This window comes from Lissotriton vulgaris, chromosome 6 (assembly GCF_964263255.1).
Source record: "Lissotriton vulgaris chromosome 6, aLisVul1.2, whole genome shotgun sequence".
NCBI lineage: Eukaryota > Metazoa > Chordata > Amphibia > Caudata > Salamandridae > Lissotriton > Lissotriton vulgaris.
In genome coordinates, this window is record NC_141694.1 from 1550183622 (window position 1) to 1550209715 (window position 26094).

A 26094-nucleotide genomic window follows, 5' to 3' on the forward strand; every position below is an offset into this window, starting at 1 on the left:
ACACCAAATCCAACTCCAAGGGCTGAGGACTTGGTTTGGCACCACTTGGCAGATCAGGACTTACAGCAGAGTAGCCCAGATACTGGTAGGAAGATGCAGGTGAAGTCTTTGATGTCCCTTGGACTTCAGCAACAGGAGGCAAGCTCAGTCAAGCCCTTGGAGAACTTTAGAAAGCAGGCTACAGAGAATAAAGTCCAGTCCTGTCACTCCCAAGCAAGAGGCAGCAGGCCATCACAGGAAAGCAAGCAGCAAAGTGGCGGTCCTTCCTGGCAGCACAACAGTTCTTCTTTCTGGCAGAATGCCCTCAGTCCAGAAGTGCTCCTAGATTATGGTGTCAGGGGTCCAGTACTTATACCCATTTTAAAATTTGAAGTAAAGAGCCATCAGGATATGCAGGGTTCTCCTCAGCTCCCTTTGTGTATGGCTATCTAGAGTGAATTCACAAAGCCCAACTGTCATCCAGCCCAGACATGTATCCTAGGGACAGGTAGATGCACAGAATAGTTAAAGTAAGGAAATGCCACCATTCTAAAACAGGCATTTTGAGCATGCGATTTAAAAACTACCTTCATTAAAAGATGTGTTTTTAAATTGTGAGTCCAGAGACACCAAACTCCAATTTTGTATCTGCTCCCAATTGGAAGATACATTTTTAAGGTGTTACAAGGCAGCTCAATGCTACCTTATGGGAGAGATAGGCCTTGCTGTAGTGAAAAATGACCCATGCAAATGAGGTAATCCCTTTGACTCTGTGCCCGCCCTGTATTACCAACGTGAGCGCAGAGGCAAAGAAGCACTCAGGAGGCGCACTAACCATGCGCCCCTGAGAGCAGCCTTCTGCAGGGGGTACCCCTAGACATCCCCTTTGAAGGCATGTGCAGTCACTGACTGCACCCGCCTGCAAGGGGATCTCTATTCCCCTTTAAACGTGCAGGTGGGTTGCCGCCTGTCGTCCCCACCAAGATTCTGCAGTTGGGTGGGAATCGGGTCACACTGTGCCTAAGTCCCACTGCCAGTGCTGTGTGAACGACTTTAATGAGGTCATCATCACCCATATCTGGTGGGCCATAGGGCTCCGCTTCTCCAGGAGGGGTGGCAATGGTATTCACTGTTTACATTGAGCCATCTCAAAGTGCCAACTGGAAGAGCATACTTTTGCGAAGTAGTTCTGATTCTGGCATAGTGCATACATCTAGCCATGTGCAAGTCACTCTCGCAAGCGAAGAGTAGACCGCCACAGTGCCTACATTGGCCTTGCTGTGGAGCTTAGAGCTTCCCTCTTGTGGGCAACTTGTTGGTCGTGATGAAATTTATGGTCTACGCCTTGATGGGTTTCTGAAGTGCTGCTTCCATATGCGTTGCCCTAGCCCTTGACAGTTCTTTGGAGCTGCCTAACATGAGGTTGTCATTGAGTGGGGTGCTGGGTACTTGGACGATATGCTCCTGTAGTTATTGAGGATGCACACAACTGGATTATTTGAGGTCGCATTTCTTCAGGCTCGTTGGTGAGCTTATGTGGCGGCCAGTTCTTTGAGCCTCGCGTGAAATCTGTCAAGTGATTTCTCTGACTCCTGGAAGCTTGCTGAAAGATTAATCTTTTGTTATCGGAGTTTGCCATACGTTTAAAATTCAGGGCTTTAGCCATTGTGGGGTGTGTGTAAAAGAGGCCCCACTAGGTGCAGTAGCAGTGCTCTTTTTCTTTAATCCGCAACCACCGTGGCTATGAAGTACAGGTCCAGTTTCTCCACCCACAACTTCCATTGAGACATTATGTTGAGGGGTATCCTGCAATTACAAACAGCCCTCCTGCTACCCCATTCTCACCATTTTACAGACCGCCTCTCCTTACTGTGGGGCCAGTGAAAGACAATAGTAGATGTGGGAAGCTAATAAGCACAGATCTCTGCTTCCCTTGTAGGATTCTCATAGATAAATCTTGTTAGCATACATTGCACTATTCGTACATGCATATTTTAGTACATTTACCAGTCCTTCATTTTTCAACTAACTGATTACTATTTGCAGCCATGCGTAGTTGCTAGACACTATCAAACAATCAAATGAGAAGGGATCACTTGTCCTGCTTTAACTTGGGTTTGCAGGTAACGTACTTCTGTCCCAATTAAAAAACCCTCATGCACGTGTCTGATGTTTTGCGAAAGCGGTATATCTTGATTCTCCGCTTTTTAGACCCGTGTGTGCATAATCATTGGGTTAGTGGTTATGCAACCTCCACCAGGAGGGTAACCCTTGGTTACAGCAGTAGTGATTAGTGATAGGGAAGTGGAGTGTTGTGAAAGAAGTAAAAAAGGCTTGTGTACCCTGTATTTCCAACTTTAATAAATCAGTGGTTCGAGCCTTGGTTTAAAATTAAAGGTGTGTGTACTGAGATAGTTGAGGTATCTCACACACTGATATTCATTGTTCTAAAAGGTCGACATATCTCAGCCCTGATTCGCCGTTTTTGGTCGAGTGGGCTTTCTTCAGGACCAGTTGAAGTGTATAGAGACCAAAGGCGTCTCTGTGCTAGTTATGATCGTTGAACAGGATTGTATGTTCAGGTGTAGTGGTTTGGGGAAGGATATATTAGTACTTCTCTGTTAGCGGTCCCGTAGGTACCTTATGTTATCCCGTTGTTTGATGTCCACGGAGCCCTCAATGGTCTTAGGAGCCTCCTGCGGTCCTGTCAGTACTGTGTTGACTCTGCCATCGGGGGCCCGGTTCTGAAGCGCTGTTTCCGAAAAGAATAGTTGCTAGACACCCCTGCACCTATGAGAACATTCTTGCTTATAAAGGATTTAGGTGCCAAATGTCAAAGTGAAGTAAAAACAAATTTAGTGAACTAGGTTTACATTATATCCACCCCTAGTAAGGTGGACCTGTTGCATACCTGTCAACTTGCCTGCATCAGACAGGTGTTCTTTTTAATTCTATCCCCTGCCTGACAAACAAAAGGCCTTCATTGACCATAAAGGGGGTAACCTACTTTTCAAACTTATATCACCCTGTAATAAGGTTTCAATCTTCATTCCCCTCAATAGGCACACGCTCTTAAGCGCCTGCCTTGACCCTAGTTTTTTTTGTCAAAAGTTTGCCAGCCAGATATGTTATCAAGGCCATCTACCATTGGTGTAGTACAGGTTGGTACTTTCTAGCACGGGATACGCTCCACATTGCTAGAATTTCAGTGAGACCACTTTTGGGAGTAGGTGTGTTTCCTGGGGAGAGTACTTCTGAAGAGTTGTTCATGGTTTTAGACAATGTCTTCTTCTAGCAACTAACATTACTGCCCATTTATTTTCAGTGTGTTTTAGTTATCCTAAAATAAAAAATTAAATTAAAACAAGGAAATCATGTAAAAAGTTTTTGCATTATACTGATGGAAATACTAGTTGATTGAGCAGTGCCTCTCTATGAATTACCTCTCCAAATACAGAACAGTGTCTGACCACATAGCTGTTGGACTTTCAAAATTAATGTTAACATTTTGAATCCTGGTAGATACTGCTGTGCGACACAACCAAAGCTAAACGGAACATGTGCTGTACGTAGCTGAAAGTATTTGCAGGCTGACAGCTCTCTACAGTACACCCGCTACAGGGTTCAAAGTCTAATCTTAACCGCGCCCCTTCGAGGAAATCAGAGAGGCTCCTTTCAAATACGCACCCGTACGGTGGCCATCTTGCGACAGAATATTTTGCCGATAAAACTGCAGCTTTCTAATTCAGTATTTAAAAGTAACATTTTATTTAAAATATATTATTTTAATACTGCTTGCAGAGAACGTCCTAGTATTACGAATATTAATATTTGCACATAAGTTTAAAATATGTATAGTTTTTTATTTAGCATAATATTTTGTAAAACATTATTTGTAAAGCATTCGTTCATTGTTTTATAAGATGTTTGTAAATGTAGGTGCTAGTTGTAAAAGTTACCCGACTCTCAGTACAAACGTTAGCATTATAAAATGGCGGTTGTGGTGCTGTACCTCGGTATCCGGGTGGGCGTGGTGAGGCAGCGCCTCTCTGTAAGGGGATCCCTTTCACAGCTCTTGGCAGCTCAGCAGGAGCTTGTCAGGTGTACTTCCCCTTGCGCAGCCGCAGTGACTGTCCAATCAGGGTTCTGCTTCGGACCAACGCCGCGCACGGGGCCAAGGAGCAGCGCTGGCAGCAACAATAGCAGCAGCAGTCACAGCATTAGCGCCAGTAGCTTCTAGAGCAGCAGCTGCTGGGAGTGGAAGAGGCGGTACCGACTGCAGCCTCGCTGTCAGGTTCTGCAGAGGAACATTGCCCCTGTCAGGTTTTTTTTCGAGGACCTTCTACTCTTTATTATTTCTTCTGAGTGCCCAAGCCAAGACTCCCGTGAGCCTGGGGAACTTGCAGCCAAAAGCCAGTAGCAGCAGCAGCCCTCCAAGCAGCAGCAGCAGCATGAACCCCAGCAGTAGCAGCAACAGGAAGAAGAAGCAGTGGAGAGAGGAGAAAGGTGAGAGCAGCTGCAGCTGGCTGCGTCCTCCAATGTCTCATGCTGCTGTCATCTTCAAACCCACCACCAGCACCATCTCCTGCTCCTGTCAGGCTGCCGGAGCCGCACAGAGGCATGCACCGCCTGCTGCCGCTCCTGAGCACTGGCAGACTCTGTCTGCACCTCTCTTGCTCACGCACGCTGCTTGGTTTGTGCCTGGGTTCATTACCCTTCTCACCCTCATTGCATGCCATACGTGTCTGAGAGTGCAGCTTGTCAAGCCGTGCCCAGGTCATGTTCACTGTAACCTCTCGCGCCATTGTCAGAGGAGTGAACTGTGCACCTGCACTCTTGTTGCTTCCCAGTCACCAAATCAGATCGACTTGTCCGATATGGGCTTTTTTTGTGTGTGGTTTTTTTTTACAGTGAAGTGAGGAATAACACTTCCGTGTCTCCGTTGCGAGGTTTCCTAAGTCTCTATTACAAAACACACGGTAATCCACATCTAAGTGTTAGATTTCCCAAACGTCATTGCGCATTTGTCCACCATGGTATGTGAAGTTGGAAATGCTTGATCCACCACAGTGACAATCACTTATTACACAAGGAGAGGCATTAAAGTTTCTAAATCTCGGTGTACGTAAATGCCCACGTCTCCTTACTTGGGACCTCTTGAGTTCACATAGCAAAAGAAAATGTGACCCTTCGCATTGCTCTGAGGGTCACCTTAGTTAGCATCCCCAGAGGCATTGTCATCCATACCTTTCTGGAAAGGGCGTGACAGAGAAGACCTGGCCATACAAATATCCAACATGAAAGACTCATAACTTCCACGGTACATTAGGCAAGTCTACCAGTATCACAATGGAGTTGGTCACCCACGTTGTCATGCCGGAAAAAATGGTATTCATTATGTCACTATCGGCTTGAGACACTTGGTGCACCAGAGCACTACGCCCCCCCCCGCCCCCCTACAGCGTCTTTTTCTTAAGTACTTCACATAACTTTTCCCCAGTCTGTCCGCTCTAGTAATGGAAAGAGCATATGTATCCGCTTACAAAACTCCCAAATAAATAGATGGTCATTCATATTTCTCTCTCAAGGGGGTCCTTATCTTATATTAGCAAAAGTTTCTTGTTTACTCACATCGCTGTGTGAAGGTCATTGAAGACTGTAGCAGATGTGTTTATAACTGTGACTAGTGATTACACCCATCACAGAATAGCACACAGGGTTCTGCGACTCTCCAGAGTACGAGGTATTACAGTCGGTATACCAAAGACACATGACAGTCCACATGTTTATAACAACTAGGATGTGGCTATTCTGGCATGAGGTACAGCCATAGCCCATAGCTATCAATGGCTGTCTTGCCGCCATGTCATATCAAACTAAATCCTGTTGTCATGTATTATTGGCCTAGAGTTATAACATCCACAGGTTTTGTATGGCCCTTCTACAGCTTTTTCGGTGCGCACTTCATAATCTAGCAAATTTGAGTGCAAGATTTGTACGACATGATCTTGTGTGTCACCACATGATTAGTTTTATTAGCAGAATCTCAACCCTGGCTATTTAGAAGTCCAGACTGAATTCTTCCCATGCCATTACCAGTTCTGGATGACGTGCCCAACCTACACCATACAGAACAATGAAACTGAATACAAAGTATATACAAGCTCCCCACTCACCCTTCCCTCCTCTAGGTATCGTGTCTAAAATAATAGTCTCGTAGTTTCAAAGAACTCCGGAGCCCTATGGATGCTCGAGACAATGTAGAATGTGGACCTGTAACAACACAAGTCTTATATAATGCAGTTTTATAAAAAATAGCAGTGTATTGAATAGAGAAAATTAGTCTATTTTAGAACTTGGCTTGCACATATTAAATTCCTTCAAACATAGACATGATAGAAATAATTTATATTATATATATATATATATAGTCATAAATGCAGTCGTGCTGACAGCAAAAAAATAGCCAGCGCCCCTATAGGCTAATTGTATACCCCAGTGTTGAATTCAGTAAAATAATGATGAGACTCCTCATTGTAATGTTCAAGTAGTATATTTATTCTTGGGAGTAGATGGTCAGGTACAGCATTCAAGTAGAAATGTAATCTGGTAAGAAACCCCACCGGGAGCAGATAACCTCCTGCTCAGACCCCAGGTAACTGATAAATCCCTTGAACAGCAACAGGTAGAATCCTGGATGACATCACATAGACATAACATAGACAAGCAGACACTAACACTAAGGAGGGACAAGAGCAGGATGTAACACCCAGTCTGAGATGTTATTCAAAGTGCGTGCTTGCCTCTGTAAGTGAGCTCCTCGTGACCAACTTTGGCTTGTTCTGTTACAAGTTGGTGCACTTTTTATGATGGTGGTGTACAAATCAAGGCTCCAAGAGCAATGTGTGACATTTCATTTGTGGAATGCAGGAAGTAGTTTGGATGACCCTACAAGCACCTCCCCGCGATTCTGAATCAGTTGAAATCTGCCTACAAGATCGACCATGAGGAGAGACTTGATATTGCAGTCTTGGTGGCATTTGTCTTGGACACTGCACTTGTAAACCGTGACAGGGAAGAAACTGATAAATGGGACTGCAGATATGCAGTTCCCAAGATCACATAGCGAGTGAGTTACCTTTCTCAAGGTATACCGCAAGTCTCGTTCTCTGACTGCCCCTGGGGCTGGTTTGTAATAACACTGTAGTGATTCCCATGCAGGAAAATCTCAAAGCTTTCTCTATGTGAGCACAATGTAGATTTTCTAAAGATTGTTTAAGCTGTATGGAACTTCAGTGGTACCTGCTTATGCGGTTACCTAGACGCATGCTACACTGAGATATGCTCCTCTAAATTCTTGTAACAGAAAAGTGATGTCAGGAGTCTTCGGACACATTTTAGAGCATTGGTGTGGCAAAACCTCTCTCAAAGAGCAGCCAACCAAACACGAGAGCACGTGAACAATTTTAAGTTTGTCTCCTTTTAACTGTCGAATATTTCCCATGCAGTAGCTTTTGATCAGTCACTTGAGACCAGCCCTTCCATAATAATGTCAGCTAGGTTCGGGGAACAGAGGCAGCTAACGTAAGAGGAGCCAATTAAAAGGCGAAACATACCACATACATATACCTAAAATTGTGAGGTACATTACCATACAGTTTTACTCACGTGTGGTCTAATACAATTTGTTTCACACTGTGATGGAGAGAATGGCTAAATTTACCATGGCAATGGAGACATGGGGTCAGATGTAGGAAGCCTAATACCAGTCAGTAACGGCTGAAATTACCGAATTTCAGGCGTTACCAACCGGTATTAGGCTTTTCAGATGTAGGGGACCAAATTGTAGGATTCGTCAATTTACTGAATCTGTAATTTAAGGAATCAGTAAATTACCGAATTCTTAAAATACCGATTCGGTAAATTACCGAATCCTTAATGTAGGGAGCACTCAAATGAGTGCTTTTCTCATTTCAGGAATCGTTATTTACCACCAACTATAAGTTGGTGGTAAATATCGAAAACTGTGAAAAAAGCAATTTTGTGCTTTTTTTCATCTGTGCCATGTGGCAGACATACATGCCCATAGGGCATGTATGTCTGCCACATGTGCACCCATGCACTATACAGGGGTGCAACAGGGTGTCAATGTGACACCTTGCCACCCTTGTAAGTCTACCCCCTATTACCGATTCAGTATTTACCGAATTGGTAATTCTCATTCATTGCTATGGGCCTCCAGGCCCTTAGGAATGAATGGGGAATACTGAATCGGTATTTACCGAATTTTACCGATTCAGTAAAATTTACCGAATCATTTGCTACATATAATTTACCGATTCTAAAATACCGAATCGGTAAAATTCGGTATTTTAGAATCGGTAAATGATATTTACCTACATCTGGCCCACGGTCTGTACAAGGCGAGCCCCTTTAAGGCCTATGCCGTTCCTCTTTTCCTATTGTAGATAAGGATATGGTAAATAACAGGAGCAAAACCTAAATCACGGCTGGCAACTTCACTTCTTATAGACTGTGATACCCATGCTATGTGTATTCTCTACACAGTGTAACATATCAAATTCATTACCTGAGGTAAATATGGTCTTTTATTGTGCCCCTGTTGCATCCAAATATTTCCAAAATCTTACTCATTAAATACAATCAAGTAATCTTATTGTGTATGTAAAAGATTAAAAACATGTATGTACAAACAATCGTTGATTTTAAAAACATAGCATTCAATCCTTAAAACCTAAATATTTTTAAACCTAATATAACTATTAGAATGAATAGACTTGCACCTAACCTACTGTTTCAAACGCAGTCGGTTTAAATATATAACTGAATATATGGAAAACTAAACCACCCAGTTACTTAGAGAAAGGCTTAGTCCAGTGGACAATATCTCAAGTTCCAATTAATAGAAAACCTGTTTCTTTGCAGACTTCAGTGGTGCTTGACTATGAAGTGGGGCTGTTTTCAGAGATAGGAACAATACACTTCTTGCAAGTTATCCAACAGATCTCTTAATTCTTTAATTGTTGCTGTAAATGGAAATGTCTCCGGGCACTGTTAGCCAGTTCTGGTTTTAATCTGAAGTACTTTGCTTTGCGATGTGTGCATGAAAATAGAAACACAATAATCAATCTTTGCTTTCATTCTGAAGGATGAGAATAAAATCCTTCATTGTGCTTTAAGAATTCGGATTTGGGCTCTGCACCCCACTCGTCAGTTGCTATAACATTTTCTGATGTACAGAGCACTGGCCAACTGTGTCTGTCTCTCTTTCCAACAAATGGCACTTAGATTCATCTCTGTCGTGCTTTTACTTTAAAAGGCTTTTTGTCAATATCTGTTGTACCACATGAAATGTTCCGTTTAGAAAATTACGCCAAATGGCCTAGTCAGACATTTCTACTTATAAACTATCACCAGTCTCAACTAGAATAATTTCAGAACCAGTGGCCATGTGCATTCCAGTTGAAATTACGTAGTTGGACTATATGTATCGCGACCTATGGTGCATCATGTAACACAGTATTAATATATGTTGTTCAGCAGGATAAGCTCATTCACAATATATGTTTTGCAACACTATGATAGCTGATTAACATTCTCACTAGCTTACAATGTCACAGAACGCCTCTACACTTGTCTAAGCATTATGTAAACATAAATTCACAAGTAAATGCTTAATTTATTGCTAGTTTATTGTCGTAGTTTCATGATTAGTACAACAGGCCACACAAGTTGACATAGCAAAGATGAGACTAGTCATGCCTTCATTATAAGAAGCACTGAAATCCCCACATTGAAGAAGAAATGACTTTTCACATCACCATAGTGGTGGGGCCTGATTGTACTGTAGCAAGTGGCACTGAAGGTTCCATGAGAACGTGAGCATGGCACATTAATGTTGTAATCAAGGGACCTGGTTACCACATCAATTGCAAGGGTCACTGAAGTAGTTGTAATGGATATGGTTATCTCTAGGACTGTAAAGAAAGTACTAAAGTCACCACAGCAGAGCAAATGTGATCATGTTCATCTCCATAGAGAAACGCATCAAAGTGTTACTGTAAGAGACACAAGTACCCACATTTCCATAGCAAGCCAAAATGAAGTTTCAACAGTTAAGATAAGAACAACCTAGTTGGCATAGTGAGGGGAATGCATTTGCTGTTATGTAAACGTGCTGTCTGTAAATGAAAGTACACTACCACACAATTCTTTAGTTACATTAAAAAAAATGCTCGCCTCATGCTCATTAAAGTTAAGTGGATTGTGAAAGTTTGTTGATCTAAAAAGTGGGTTGTGGTTCTAAAAAGATTGGGAATCACTTGCTATTGAGTTTAAGGTTTGGTGAATCTCAAAAACGGTCACTGAATTCAAAATACCTTTGATAACAAGGTAATTCATGCTTGTAATGCTTAGGGCAATTAATTTGCCATAGCAAACGTGATTTCGAAATTTGTATCTCCATAGTGAGTAGCACAAAATCACTATCTAGGGGCATTTCCTAAATAGCATAGCAAAGTGCACGGAATGTACCCTAAAACATGTGATCTTGCGCATCTCCACATGTTGCGGATCAGTAAAAATATAGCAAGAGGCAGGAGAGAGAAAACAAAGCTCATGCAACATTTATGTCCATCAAAGGTTTACTCCAAGGTCTCGGACATTCAGGGATCATTTGGGTGGATCCCAACGGGAGTTGAACTGAGGTACAGAAGCTTTTAAACAATATTGCTGGAAATTAGAATGTTTGTCGTAGAACATTTTTGGCTGAGGTATTTATTGCTTACGGAACTTTTGGTTGCTTTTAGAAAATCTCCCAGTTGTACAGGATCTCCTTGGTCATGGGCTAATTTGTGTTTCATCATCATTGGGTTAGATAGTATACTTCATGGCCATGGTGTGTAAAGCTTTTTTGGACTAACAGTGGCATTTACCACAGCATATGGAACAAGTGATGCCTAGTACATGAATTATTGTAGATTATTTTTCATTAGGGATGGAAAAAGGCCAGTGTTTGATGACATTGCTGAATTGGGGAAAAAAAAACACGTGTCAAAACATATTTGCTTTTGGGGACCTCCTTCAGAGCGTTCAGATTCTGGCTGAAAACTCTCTGCAACTTTTAAAGAACATCTAAGTCATTGCAAGGCCATGAATAATTAGATCCCATTGATCCTCTTATTTAGAGCAAAATATGTGTTAAAAAGTGCAGTATACAAGCAAGTTGTTTTTGTTGATACCAATACAGTGCAACTAAAGCAGAAAGCCTGTATTAGGATCAGGTTTGCGGTTTGTATTAGCATTTCTGCTTTTGTTGAACTTGTTTGAAGAATTGTATAAAGAGGTGTCCTGGGTTCTAGATGTTCAATATTTCCTGATGTGTATTACTACAGGAAAATGCCTCTCTTTGCATGATAACCCTTATTGCTTTTTGCACTAATGCTGTTTTTAAAAATATTTTACTCTGTGCACTGAGACTGTGCTAACCAGGCATGTGCTGGCCAGACCATGTGCACAGTTCCCTAACACATGTCTAAATTGCCTAAACTTTTAATTGGCATATTCAACTTGCCTATAATATTGTTATCTCCTGCCGGCATCTATGTGATCTGCGCATTTGTTTAGTATGTGCTGGTGGTAGCGTCTTAGAACTGAATAGAATATTTCTTTATACTTGGTCTCTTGGTGTGTTCTCCATTTACCCTCCAGTTGCTTGAAGTGACATTTTTGTCAGCTTGAATTACTTTGTGTACTAACTGGCCTACAGATCGGCTCTTGCCATTGTCTTGCTTGAGGGGAGTCAGGATGACGGTGCAACTCCACCTCTAGGCTTGTGGTGACCGTCATGCCTGGCAATCTTGTAGCCGGCACGAATGGCTGTATTGAAGTCCGGTGCAGAGGTTGGGTTTAGTCATGTTTCTTTGAGGTAGAGCAGGTCTGGATCGTGACTGTGCAGTTGGTCCCATATCTCCGTGATGTGTTTGGTGAGCGAGTGGACATTGAGGAGCATGCATGAGAATGTGGCATGTTGTGTGGGTGGTGATTGGTCTGTGTGAGTCTGAGTTGGTGGCTGGTTTATGTGAGTGTGAGCAAGTGGGGTGGTGGGTGCTGTTGGCTCAGGAGTGGAGGCTCTGAGGTGTGGTATAGTGCATGAGAACTGGCGGGAGACTCATGTGAACGCTCCTTCGAAGTATGTAATGAAAGGATTGTTCTTCTATTGTTGTGCAGGTGGACATGGAAAAGCTTTTGCTCTTGTGACAAATGGGGGTGCGCAGCTCACAAAGTCCAATAAGCCAAATATTTATAGAAAAAGTCATTTCATTATTTTAAATTAATCGTCTTAAAAAACATTAAATTCAAATCATCAGCCAACGCGTTTCGCTCCCACAGGGGAGCTTCCTCAGGGCGAGAACAGTAACAATTGACAATGTTCCAGTTACAGATTGTTTATTCAATATACAAGAGCTCGTTTTCAAGGAGTGCACCAGTTGCCGTACTCCAGACACATGTAGTATTCGCCTATGCTCCTGAGCATTGACGAATACTACATGTGTCTGGAGTACGGCGACTGGTGCACTCCTGAAAACGAGCTCTTGTATATTGAATAAACATAATCTGTAACTGGAACATTGTCAATTGTTACTGTTCTCGCCCTGAGGAAGCTCCCCTGTGGGAGCGTAACTCGTTGGCTGATGATTTGAATTGAAAGTTTTTTAAGACGATTAATTTAAAATCAAGAAGTGACTTGTTTTATACATTTTTGGCTTGTTGGACTTTGTGAGCTGCGCACCCCCATTTGTCACAATAATCTTTTGATCTGGAGCACAGTGACGCCACTCAACGGCTAGCGTAGGGGTTGGTTCCACAGCATCTTTACACAGAGGAACTGGCACGAGGTGCGGTATTGAGGGTCCGCTATTGCTGTTAGCTTCTTGGTTTAAGCTTTTGCTCTTGGTATAAGTTAATTCTTAGTGGCGAAAAAAGGAAGTAACGTTTTTTTTGTGCAGATCTTCCAAAAATACTGATCTGGATTATCCACCTTGTAAACAATCTGCAATAGTGGTTTTAGTGAAAGAGAGTTATTTATAGAAACCTACTATTGACATAGATTTCTATGTATTGTGCTTATGATTTTTAGGAATCTGCAGAAACTCAGTAAAAAAGCTATGGAAATCTTAGGCGGGAATCTCTGATGCATAGATTTCAGCTATTTCTACACATTTTTGCTTTTTGGTCGCCTATATTAGGCCCTTTTAAACCCCTTGTACTCTCTTATCATTGATACTTGTACTCTAGCTTCTTATGTGATCCTGCTTCTGTTTTACTTTGATGTATTCCGGGATTTTTAGGTCGAGCCTGGCGTCTGCAGTGCAAAGCGCTGTCGCCAGCGAGGCTTATTGTTGTGGACTCGCCTCGGAAGTGGGACAGGAGATGGGCACGAGCAGGGCTTTTGGCGATTTGCACGGGTGTACGCGCTTGTGAAGACGTTCTTGCATGTAATGTATGAGATGTGCACGTGAAACGCTGGTGCTTGGCGCCACGTTAATTAGGCTTAAGTTAACTTGAAGGCACGCACACACACGTAGCAGCCGCCCCCAGCCAGTGCAGGCGTATGCAATCACTAAAAAACAACCCCCAGCCAGTGCAGTCATAAGCAGCCGCCCCCAGCCAGTGCACGCATACACAATCACTAAAAAACAACCCCAAGCCAGTGCCCGCGTATGCAGTCACTAAAAAACAAACACCCGCACAGCCCCCATGGTACAACGAAGCCCCACTCACCGGGCTCTTTTGTCGCTGTTACAGCCTCCGTCAGCCTCAGGACTCCCCTGGACTCATCTCCTACGCTTCGCATGACCTGGCACACGCGGGGCTTTCCTCACTCATGGGAGCCCCGCACTTGCATCGGCGGTCTCAGCCGCCACTTCTGACCCTCCTTACTTCTGCAGCCGCCTTCAGGCATGGGAGCCCGCGTCACCACTGCTCCTCTCAGCCAGCCACTCCGTGGGCCCGGGCTTCCCGCAGAAGGCGGAAGTCCCGCCCCACGACAGGCGTCACGCTCCCGAACTTCCGGTTTTCGTGCCGAATCGGGCTGGTGACGGTGATACCTTCACTGCTCTTGTTTTTTCTTGTTCTATTTCTGTTAAAGGTTGGCTTCGGTTCCTTCTGCCCGGACTGCTTTTCCAGGAAACATTGAGTTACACTCTTGTTGAACACGTAACAGAAGAAGCCAGGCAGTTTTATTTAATTAGCACTGGCATGGTTTTTATCTTGTGACCCTGGCACGCGGGCCCAGGAGCGCAGCATTCTCTCTGGGAGACGTATGACATTATTGCTTTGCCTGGAGGTATGATTAGGGATCTGCAGCGAGGTCACGCCCCTGTTATGGTTACTAGCTTTTGGGCACACGCCCCCTCACTTCACCAAAATATACTGCATGCACCTGCCAGCATAAACTCGAGACTTCTCCCACACTCCACCACTTACACAGCCAGCTTCTCATGTTATTGAAACTCACATCTTTGTGGGTTTTTTGTTTTTTAATTCTTCTGCTCCCTATGCCCACACCCATTTTTGTCTGTGGTGGAGTCAAATAAACAAATGTTCTCATAACAAAAACGGTTTCCTGGAAGAATGTTGTCTAGATTTAGTAAGGCCGTTTGAAAGGAAAATATTGAAATAGTAAATACTCTTGACTGCCAGCTGTTTCATTCGGTAGAGAGCAATACCGACCATTTTAATAGCAATTGTTTTTTTTCTAATAGTGTTTCATATCGCAGTTTTAGTGATTGTAAGCAGAGTAATTAACACGTTGCTTTTACTTAATTAAGTATCACTCTTTTAACCAACATTGGACGCCTGGAAGGCCGAGTCTACTTTTGACGGTGTTCAATTTTGTTACCACCTGTTCACTGTGGTTCATTGACGGGCAAGACAAGCTTGAAGAGCCAAACGTATCACATACGTCTAGAGAGCTCTGCTTGAATGATGCCCATAGTATTTAAATTTGTGACCAACTGATAACTTCCAGTTCAGCCACAAGTGTTTTACTCACTGAGCTACCTGCATGTAGATCTCGGGATGTCAGACTGAAGCACCATTTCTTGATGTTGAAGCATGTGCATAATGTTTAACCCAAGTTCCTTGTGCAATTTTCATAATTTTGGGTGTTTTTCTTTTGTTGTGCCATGTTTTTATCCATGGCGCAGATCAATTTTGAGGATCTGCTAGGATTACAATGGACTAAAAAAACAGATGCATGTGGCTGCTGGTAATTTTGCAGTGCGCCCAGTGCAAGTCATGGGGAGTTTGTGTACGGTTTGTTCTGATTTCCTTCCAGCAGCAAATTAGAATGGACCTGTCAGATGGGCTTATTCTGATTTGCTGAAAGGGTGGCCAATCACCGTGGGTTCCTAGGTTAGGACTGTTCCGATTTGGTGCCGATAACCTTTTGGCTTTGTGACGTGGATCCGGAGATCACACCATTGCTTCTGTCACGATAGAACATTTTTATTAACAAGCATTTACAATGCAATAGGTCTCGCATTAATAAAGTTTGAGCTTTGAGCATTGTAAATGACAATGCCTTTTATTAATTTGTTTTTAAAACCTGCAATCGTTGCATAAACACGCACTTTGAACGTATAGTCCTTGCTTACAATGAGCAAGACTGGCATTAAAAGAGACTGCCAGCCTTGCTTCTCATAAGCATGGACTATAATAAGTGAAAAAAGTGCTTGTTTATGCACCGATGTAAATGAATAAAACGCTTTGTCATTTACAATGCCAATAGCTCAAACTTTAATAATGCAAGACCTATTGCATTGAAAATGCTTGTTATATCTCTTCTTCGTCTCACTTTCCTTTTGGTGTCGTTGTGCCCTGTAGTGTTGCGGACAGTTGGGGTGTTCCACTGCCGCACACGCCCCCTCCCACTGTTACTAAGTGTTTTACCCCTGGAGCGTAAGGGGTCGTTGGTTTGTTCCAGGCGTATGCGTGGATACGCAAGTTATGCAATAAAAGGCCCAGGGCTCTGGGCGTGGTTAGGTTAGTTTGCCGCCACCAACTACATCACACGTGTCCTGCGTCTTGTCTGCCTAGGCCCCAGACTGGGACACTACACTGGAGACGAGGTGGTCCACGATCCACCACTCCACGTGCCCTGCTGCACCGCAACGCCATACTGACCTGACTCGCACCGCTCACCGGTGCCCCGTGGAGTCTCCAGCCCGCCTCCGGTCCCCCGATCGGCGGTGTCTCAGCCTTCATGGCCACTGTATCACATCTCGAGCCTTTTGCGGTTACAGGCCCCCCCCCCCCCCTCACAGGCTACACAATGGAAGAAGTGGGTAGAGCGGCTGGAAAATTACTTCATTGCTGCAGATATAGCTGTGGGGCGACGCCGCGCTATGCTGTTGCATTTAGGGGGCGAAGCTATCCACGACATCTCCAAGGACATCACTGAAGGCGACCCGCCACACACCTACGCCACCCTCTGCGACGCCATCACCAGGTATTTTGAGCCGTTTGCCAGCGCAGATTATGAACGTTTTCTACTGCGCCAAGCGCGCCAACTCCCTGAGGAGTCCGTCGACGTCTTCTACGCTCGGCTCAAGAAATTAGCCAGCACGTGCACCCTCCCCGATGCGGAGGATGAAATTCGCGCCCAATTCATACAGGGTTGCGCCTCACTAAAGCTGCGAGAGAGAGTGCTTGAAACGGACGCGATGTCCATGCGCGACATCCTGGCCCTAGGGCGGTCTAAAGAACTCTCCAAAGCCCCTGCTGCCCATATGGAGCCGAAGCCATCAGTAACAATCAAGACGGAACCCGTATGTGCCATCAATTCGCACTCAACGGACAGCCGGGCGAGGACTCCCAGAAAAGGGCGCCCGAAACAAGGTCAGTCCACCCACGACCAAGCCTGCATATGGTGCGGAGGCCCCACCCCCCACAAAGGCGCCTGCCCGGCGCAAGGCAAAATCTGCAACGGGTGCGAAAAATCTAATCATTTTGCAAGTGTCTGTTTATCGTCTCAAAGGAAAAAGCAGAGTGGCCCACCCAGGAGGGTACGGCAGGTGGCGCCACACCAGGATACGTCGACCAGCAGCGACATGGACGACGACGGAGATGACGCAGCGTCCGTCCACGTGGTGCGCATGCTCAATACCCTGGCAGCAGCGTCTTCGACCGAACCGATGTGCACCGTCCAAGTGCATGGCCATGCTGTCAGAGCCCTCGTCGACACAGGCGCCACGATAAACCTCATGGCCACCAGTGTATACCAAAGCCTCGAAGACGCCCCCGCACTCCACCCCACCAAAGTGCAAGTGTTTGCCTACGGAACCCGGCGCCCACTGCGCCTGTGCGGAGTGTTCCGGACGACTGTGTCACACGACTCGACGCAGCTACAAACAAAGATCTACGTGTCCCAGGAGGGGTCAGGTTTCCTTCTCGGTTGTAGGACAGCACGGGAGCTCGGACTCATACACTTTGCCCTAACTGTGCAAGCCCAAGGACTGGACCATCTGGTTGCGGAACACTCCTCGCTGTTCGAGGGCATCGGGTGCTTACGTGGCCCCCCTGTTCGACTCCACATTGACCAGTCGGTGGCCCCAGTAGCCCTCCGGCACAGGCGGATCGCTTTCCACCTCCGGCCCAATGTCGAAGCTGAGCTAAAGATGCTGGAACAAGCTGGCGTCATCGAACGAGTCACGGGACCCACACCGTGGGTGTCTCCCATAGTTGTGGCCAAAAAGCCGAAGCAACCCGAGGCAGTAAGAATATGCGTAGATATGCGCATCCCTAACCTAGCAATCAAGAGAGAGCGCCACCTGACGCCGACCATTGATGACATCATCGGGGAGCTCGCAGGGTCCAAGTGGTTCTCCAAAATGGACCTGCGGTCGGGATACCATCAGATCCCTCTCCACCCAGACTCGCGCTCAATCACAACCTTCTCCACCCACGCAGGCCTGTGGAGATATACCAGGTTAACCTTTGGCATCTCAAGCGTGGCGGAGGTGTTTCAAAACATCGTCCACAACGTCCTCCAAGGCCTTGGCGGCGTGCTCAACGTGAGCGACGATATTCTAGTACACGCCCCAACCCTGGAAGAGCAAATCAGACGCGTCCAAGCAGTGTTCAACCGGCTAAAGGAGAGAGGACTAACCCTCCACAAAGACAAATGTGAATTTCTACGAAGAGACATCAGCTTTTTCGGATACAAGTTCTCCGACCAAGGAGTGGGCCCCGACCCGGAAAAAGTCAAAGATATCCACAACGCTCCAGCCCCCACGTCTGTGACAGCCGTCCGCAGCTTCCTAGGTATGGTGACATACTGCGGGCGCTTCATCAAAGACCTGTCAGATCTAACAGGGCCCCTCCGCGACCTTACCAAGTCAAATGCCACCTGGAAGTGGGGCCCGGAGCAGCAGGAGTCGTTCATGAACACCAAAGCGGCCCTGTCGGCGGACACGACTTTGGCCTACTTCAATCCACAACATGAGTCTCAACTGCTAGTTGATGCCAGCCCCACTGGCCTAGGAGCGGTCCTGTCGCAGCGTCAGATATGCAGAGAGTGTGCCCCGGTAGCGTACGCCAGCCGCACGCTGACACCCACCGAACAGCGCTACTCGCAAATTGAACGAGAAGCGATCGCCATTCTATGGGGGTGCCGCCATTTCCATATCTACCTCTATGGACATCCTTTCTCAGTAATCACCGATCATAAGCCCCTTATACCCCTTTTCCAAGGTTCATCCTCTCGACCACCACCGAGAATCGAAAAGTGGGTGCTGCAGTTGCAGGAGTTCCAATTCACGGTGGAATACAGGCCTGGCACACGGAACCCAGCGAACTATCTATCAAGACACGCCCGTCCAGTTACAGCCGCGGAGGCGGCTGAAGCAGCAGCCACGGAAGAGTACGTCCGGCTCATTGTCGAACGGTCGAGGCCACGTCCAATGTCTCTGGAGGAGGTAGCGAGAGCCACTAAAGACGATGACTGCCTCCAGATCGCAATCCATGCCATAGAATCCGGCGACTGGAAGGCACTGCAAAGCCCGGCATCCTTCCGCACTCAAGACGCCCAAGCTGTCCTTAAGGCCCTGTACCAAGTCAAGAATGAACTATCAGTATCTACCGAAGGATGCCTCCTGAGAGGCCCACGCCTTGTGCTGCCCGGCAGCCTCGCCCAGCAAGCTGCCCTGCTAGCGCACGGATCACACCAGGGGATTGTCAAGTCAAAAAACAGACTCCGAAGCAAATTATGGTTCCCTGGACTCGACAGAGCTGTCGAGGAAGTAGTTCACAGCTGCCCGGTATGCCTAGCGACAAGCCTACCAAACCCTCCAACACCGGTGATCACCGAAGATGGACCAACCTCCCCGTGGGTACGAGTAAGCGCGGACTTCGGTAGCCTCCCAGGAGGCAAGTACATGCTGGTCGTGGTGGACGATTTCTCCCGCTACCCCGAAGTAGAAATTGTAACCTTGGCAGCGGAGGTGATCCCGAAGTTCGAAAAGATCATCGCAACCCATGGAATTATGAAAGAGGAGAAGACCCGGAACCGGACGACTGGCACCTAAGCCCACCGCGCAGGCCATCTGAACCGACCGAGACAAGCACCCCGACACGCCGATCCGGTGACATCACCCCGAGCAATGAGGAGCCAGCGAGACCGGCGGAGGCCCCCAGCGCCGCCGAGACCAGAGAAGCAGAAGAACCTCCCCCAGCCACGGCGGAGGGTCGCAGCCAATCGAGATACAGTCTACGTCCCTGCCCCAAGCCTTCCCAGAGGTACCGAGACTTTGTGGCCCAGTGCTGGCGTTGAGATGATCTAGACGGCAGACCCCGCCGAGAGCGAAGTAAGACTGTTATATTTTATGCTTTTGATGTTTTGGATTTGTCAGTAACCTCAGAGACTGTATCATAGACTGTTTAGCGGACTTTGGCGAACATAGCAGCCTTAATATCCAGCAGCTCCACTCATCAAGAGACTTTTGTGTGTTTTCCGTCTTCCAGCTTGTGTTTCATCCCTAGGTAAAGGAGGAATGTAGTGTTGCGGACAGTTGGGGTGTACCACTGCCGCACACGCCCCCTCCCACTGTTACTAAGTGTTTTACCCCTGGAGCGTAAGGGGTCGTTGGTTTGTTCCAGGCGTATGCGTGGATACGCAAGTTATGCAATAAAAGGCCCAGTGCTCTGGGCGTGATTAGGTTAGTTTGCCGCCACCAACTACATCACACGTGTCCTGCGTCTTGTCTGCCTAGGCCCCAGACTGGGACCCTACATGCCCCAGTTCAGCAACGTATTTTTTTTCGTTGCAACTTCCTCTATTCCACCTACTCTATTCTTGTGCACCCTCTGGTCTCCCTATTAAGTAATTAAATGTAGGGGTGTGGATGCCTCCATTCTAATTTATTTTGTAAAATATTGGCACTCGTAAAACATGTTTGACTAATGATGCAAAACAAGAATGGTATTTAGAGTTGCATAATAGTTTAGCCAAAATACTTACTCACAATTGATTTTGTGTACTTTTTTATTTTGAGAACAATCACCAATATTGCTTTCATACTTGTTGCATGTATTTCCATGTAGTCAAGAAATATTATAGAAGCATTATAGATTGTCTAAAATTCTTACGTTTTGCAAACATGTCTGTTTGTTTGTATTAAAACACCTGTCAGTAATACAAACTGAGCTTACAGGTCACTGCATTTCCTAAGTTCGTACACCCTATTAATAAAGACTTTGCATTAATGAATCCTACAAAGTCGTATATCTGGATTGACTTGCCTTAGTGACTCACAATCTTTTTTCACATGGCCAAACTTTGTAAACTGGTAGCCAAATAGTTTCTGCTACCGGGCTTTGGGCCTGCTTATCCAGGGGACAAAATAATACGAAACCTAGTTTTCTTGATCCCAACCAATATGTCCTGGACATCAGGCGGTAGAATTTAAACACTCTTGTTAAAAAGATTGTCTACGTCACCTTGATTGAAGCTTAATATGCTTTCTCTCAGCCAGTGTGGATATTCTTGCCACTTCTCCCAGCTGCTGTTTCTCCCCTCCAAATCTCCTGTTTGTTTTATAAAACCAATGTGGCATTAAAAACATTAGTTTATTCCAGCCCTCATTGACACTTCTTTTACTTTTGACTCTGTGGATTAATGTACAAACTCACTTAGAAATTCTAGTTCTTGCATTGCTGATTTCAATCTGATCTCTTCGCCCACTGTAATAAAATTAATTGTCCTGAATGTCTGACCTCTGTGTTTGCCAGCTATTTCAACTCTGGCTTAATTTAGTTCTCCATGTATGCCTGCAGCAATCATTTCATTTCTATGGATTATGTTGTCGGTTCTTTGGCAGTTGTCAACTCGATCTCCGCATCCTACTCGCCAACCAGTGCGACCTCCATTGGAAGTGCTTTAAAACAGCTCCTATTTTCTTTTCCGGGTATTGTATTTCTCATTTCCATTTTGCAAATAATATGGGTATATCGTTTTGATCCCTGAATTTCCTCATTGTCGAGCATACATCATGTTTAGAAACTTTAGAAGAACACTATTCTTCAAATGTCATCAAAACATCTACTAAGTCTGTTATTTCTCTGTGCCTCTATTGCTATTATCAGGCAATCCTTTTTTCAGTATTTATTTGTTAACTCTGTGGGGGTTTTCATTGTTTTTCCAATGTTTTCAAATTTTTTTAAAATCGGTGGTCATTAGTGTTTTTTTGTGCTGAAAAATAAATCATGGTCATGGTGTTTATCCAATGCTATTAAAGAAGTTTGCTTTTATTTTTTCATTGGTTCGTTCTATTGCTAATTGTTTCTTCTTTCTTTTCTGATCCTATGTCCCGTATCAGTACCTTTTCCTTGAATTTGCTCTTCCAAGTAACTTTTCATTATATCCCTTACTTCCCTGCCTGTTTCAATCCCCATCACTTAAAACTCCTCTCTCTAGCAGTCTAATCCTACCCCATGTTTAGGATGAGCATGAATGTGGATTTGTATGCACATTGTGGAGAAGCGTGGCTCAATGGTTAGAGTGGCAGACCCTGATGCAGAGGTCTGGCCCGGGACCAGGGTTCAATTCCCCGCCTCGGCGGGTCTTGGGCTCAAAAATTCCACGGACCTGATAATTCTCGCCTCTGTGCCTATTCCAATCATGGAGTCCCGCTCTGCAACTCTGGGCAATTGCTTGCTTAATCTCCACAACGACCCCCACAACGCTAAGGATGCCTGGCCTCCACCTTGGGGGTTCCCAGGAGTGGACGCCTCACAGGGAAAGCCAGGATGGGTTCCACAGCGGTATTCGTACAAGCGCCTTGAGACCCTTGCAGGTGAGTAGTGCGTTATACAAGTATCAATTTACATTTACATTACATTGTTAATATTTAATTACAGCAGATGAAGGGTGATAATGGTAAGCATTTAACACACCTTCCTGCTACTCTATTTTAAAAAAACGACTGACTAAAGATTTTCTATTTGGGACATGCAAGATAATATATATATACACTCAGTTATTGAAAGATAGTGCCACCCATCGTGCTCGTTGTCTCATTATGCCAAGAAATTACTGGGCTAATAAATATGGCATTCTAAGCATATTCTTGCTTCGCATGGTCGTGGTGGAGAAGTCTGCGGAGGAATAAATGTACATAAATTTCAGTGCCTCAGCACCCACTACAAAACTCCAGAAATGAAACCTATAGACACTTCTATCCCCGCTAGCACACATTTGCACCATCACCTACAAACAACACACAACTCTATCCTATACCACTAACCAATCCATTCATCACTAACACAACCCGACACAATACTTAACTAAATCCCATCCAGACACACTCCCTGCTCTAATTACTTCTAACAGACCCCTTTTTGTCACTAACAAACCTATACTCGGCCATCCATCATTTCTCCGACCATCACCCTCCTCTTCTTTCTACCACAATTACACAACCGCACAACACTTACACTCCACTGGACCACACATATTACCTCTTGCAACAATCAAATTTAACACAAATACTCTTAACTCTATTTCATCCCCTCTTACACACAACATACACTCTACTCACAAACACATCAACCCCCTTTACCTTACATCTTCCACTCACAAAGAATTCCATAACATAAAACAAATGCATCTCGTTTCACTACTCCCCAAAACATAACATACACAAGAGCACAACAAAATCTCTCACGCACAACGCCTCATAATACTTTCCGTCACAAACTACAAACATACATCTACATAAAACCTGACCTATTATTCATAAATGAATCATGGTAGGAGATGATATGGCTCGAGGCCTGCATGAAGCCGTTCCTCTAGGCTATCAAACTATCAGGCAAAATCGTATAGGCAAAAGAGGAGGGGGCCTAGCTGTTGTGTTCAGGCAAGCATTACATATCACCAAAGCGAACAACATCTCCATACAAGGTAGTGAGGCCCTTTTCAACAATTGTAATCTTATACCATCTTCCTCCTGTAACTTCCTGCTTCTTTACAGACCTCCACCTAGCAATGCAAACATTCTCAGACACACTTCTAGACACAGTTTCAAACCTGATAACATTACTCTCCAACCTATGCATTCTGGGTGACCTCAACATTTGTCGTGACAAGCCCAATATGACCCATCCGAAATCAATCATCACTGGCTTAGACACACTGAACCTGCATCAGGTCGACCTCAAACCCACACACATCGCATGGTACATCTTAGATGTCATTTTTGCTAATACAGAACTAGTTAACTTTCAAACAATGACTCGTCACATGGTCTGACCACCATTTGCTTGCTTTCCAACATAAAATAACACAAAGCTATGCACCTAAAACCATCTTGCGTGTATCCACCCATCAACCGTGGAACAAACTCAATTTGGAACACTTAGAAACACAACCAACATCCAGTACACATCTAGACTCAATAAATTCTGTTAAATTATGAGTGGTAACAGGAAGCTTTTGATATCCTAATATTAATAAAAACGGAAAGCGGGCACTGTGAAGAAATAGAGAGGTAAAAGAGATAAAACAACAAATTAGAAAGCTTCAACATGCCTGGCTCAAAACAAACCCTATTCAAAACACACTTTACCTACAGAAACATAACATATTATACAGGTCAGCTATCAAAAAAGCTAAGAAAAGGTACAATTCAGACTAAATTCAAAATGCTAAATGTGCAAAAAAAATTCTCAATGAATTTCGTTAATCAATTTGCCTAGAATGAGCTCAGCCCGTTTCCCAAGATTTCTCAGACAAGCTGGCAAATCATTACATAGACAAAGCAGACATGTTGGACTCATATTTTTAAAACAAAGAGAAAGTACTAGCTCCAACCCTTTTCTAAAACAACAATCCAAGAATACTCTAACCCAGCCTCTCCGTTCCTTCCAACACATTTCACACAATGAATTCATGGACCTGGTCAAAACAAGCAGGCTTGCAGGCTTGCCGGCAGCCCTTCTGACCAGTTTCCCCTGCAAACCTTCAACAGAATTCCTCTAACACCCTGTGCTGCCACACCAGTAAGAAGAATCATCAATTCCTTAACTACAGGAACATTTTTAGAAGAACTCCCTAAATCATACATATGCCTATTAATAAACAAAACAAACCTGGACCAGCTGAACACCCGACAACTACAGACAGATTACAAATGCACCATTCCTGGGCAAACTGATGGAGAGAGGAGCATTTGCCCAGATGTCTCAATTCATTCAAGATAATGTCATACTTTCAGAATTCCAAACTGGATTCCGTCCAGGAAGAGGCATAGAATCTGCCCTTGTTGCCACCTGGAATGACCTGTAGAACACAGTTGACGGCAACGAGTTTGCTGCGCTACTTCTCTTGGACCTCTCGGCTGCCTTTGACACAGTTGACCATGACACTCCGATACAAAGACTCTACGACGCCGGCATAGAGGGGACTGCTCTAGACAGGATCACATGCTTCCTTCACACCAGAACTAATGTCATCCATATCCCACTTTCTGGTCCAAACCGAACTTCACAAAAGCAGGGGTCCCTCAAGGCTCTATCAACTCACCCATGCTTTTTAACATCTACATGAAGTCATTACCGGCACTGATCAATCAATTTCACCTCACGTGCTATTACTATGCAGATGATACGCGAATACTCCTCCAACTGGAATGCCCCAAAGACATTGGAAAATCACCAATTTTCAGTTATCTCTGAGCCATGGATCAATGGATGACGTGAAGCCATCTCAAATTGAATGCTTCCAAAATGGAAATATTAATGTGTGGCGAATGATCTGGGATCACCGCCTAAAGTATCAAAGAAAGTAAGAAACCTCTGAAGGACCATTGACTCCAAGCTATCAATGAATGCCCAAGTGGATAAACTAGCAAGAGCAAGCTTTGTTACTATAAGAACTCTGCAACAAATCTTCCCACTTCTGAGATTTCCACATAAGGTCCAGGCTACATCTCTTTTTGTGTCCAAACTCGATTACCCCCTATAGCCTCTACCACGGATCACTTTTAACGACTATGAAAAGACTACAACGGATTCAGAACTCTGCTGCCAGACTACTCTTACATATAAAGCCGCAAGACCACATCTCCCCTGCCTGGAAAGCCCTGCATTGGTTACTGGTTGCCAGAAGATCCATGTTCAAGCTACTCTGAATTACCCACAAATCGATACATGGATCAGGACCACTCTTCATCAGGAATAAAATTACCAAACACATTCAACAAAGGCACCTCTCCTCAAAACTCCCAACACACAAGAAAAATATCATTGGTGGCACATACTTCTCTGTTCAAGCTACCAAACTATGGAACTCTTTACCCCCCAACATAAGATCTATGGATAACCACCTTATCTTTAGAATACTACCCAAGAATTGGCTCTTCCCAACATAATCACCATACGCAAACAGAAATATACAGCATATCCCTCTGTATATAAACATTTATTTAGACTATAGATATGTACCTATATATGTGTATTGCTTTATATATTAATTATGTTTTAACCAATATTGATATGTATGTTCCACTTTACAAATGTATATATTACTGATAG

At 44.7% G+C, this 26094-nt stretch overlaps 1 protein-coding gene across 1 annotated transcript in view; it reads left to right on the forward strand.

The window, feature by feature from the left end:
- Nucleotides 1–4155: 4155 nt before the first annotated feature.
- Nucleotides 4156–26094, forward strand: part of LOC147709130 (ADP-ribose glycohydrolase MACROD2-like) — a 195788-nt gene continuing 173849 nt past the window's right edge. Inside the window, exon 1 of the mRNA XM_086925883.1 lies at nucleotides 4156–4485. Within this exon, the coding sequence (XP_086782009.1) occupies nucleotides 4431–4485 (55 nt within the window). The 5' untranslated portion in view covers nucleotides 4156–4430. The remainder of the gene's footprint in view (nucleotides 4486–26094) is intronic.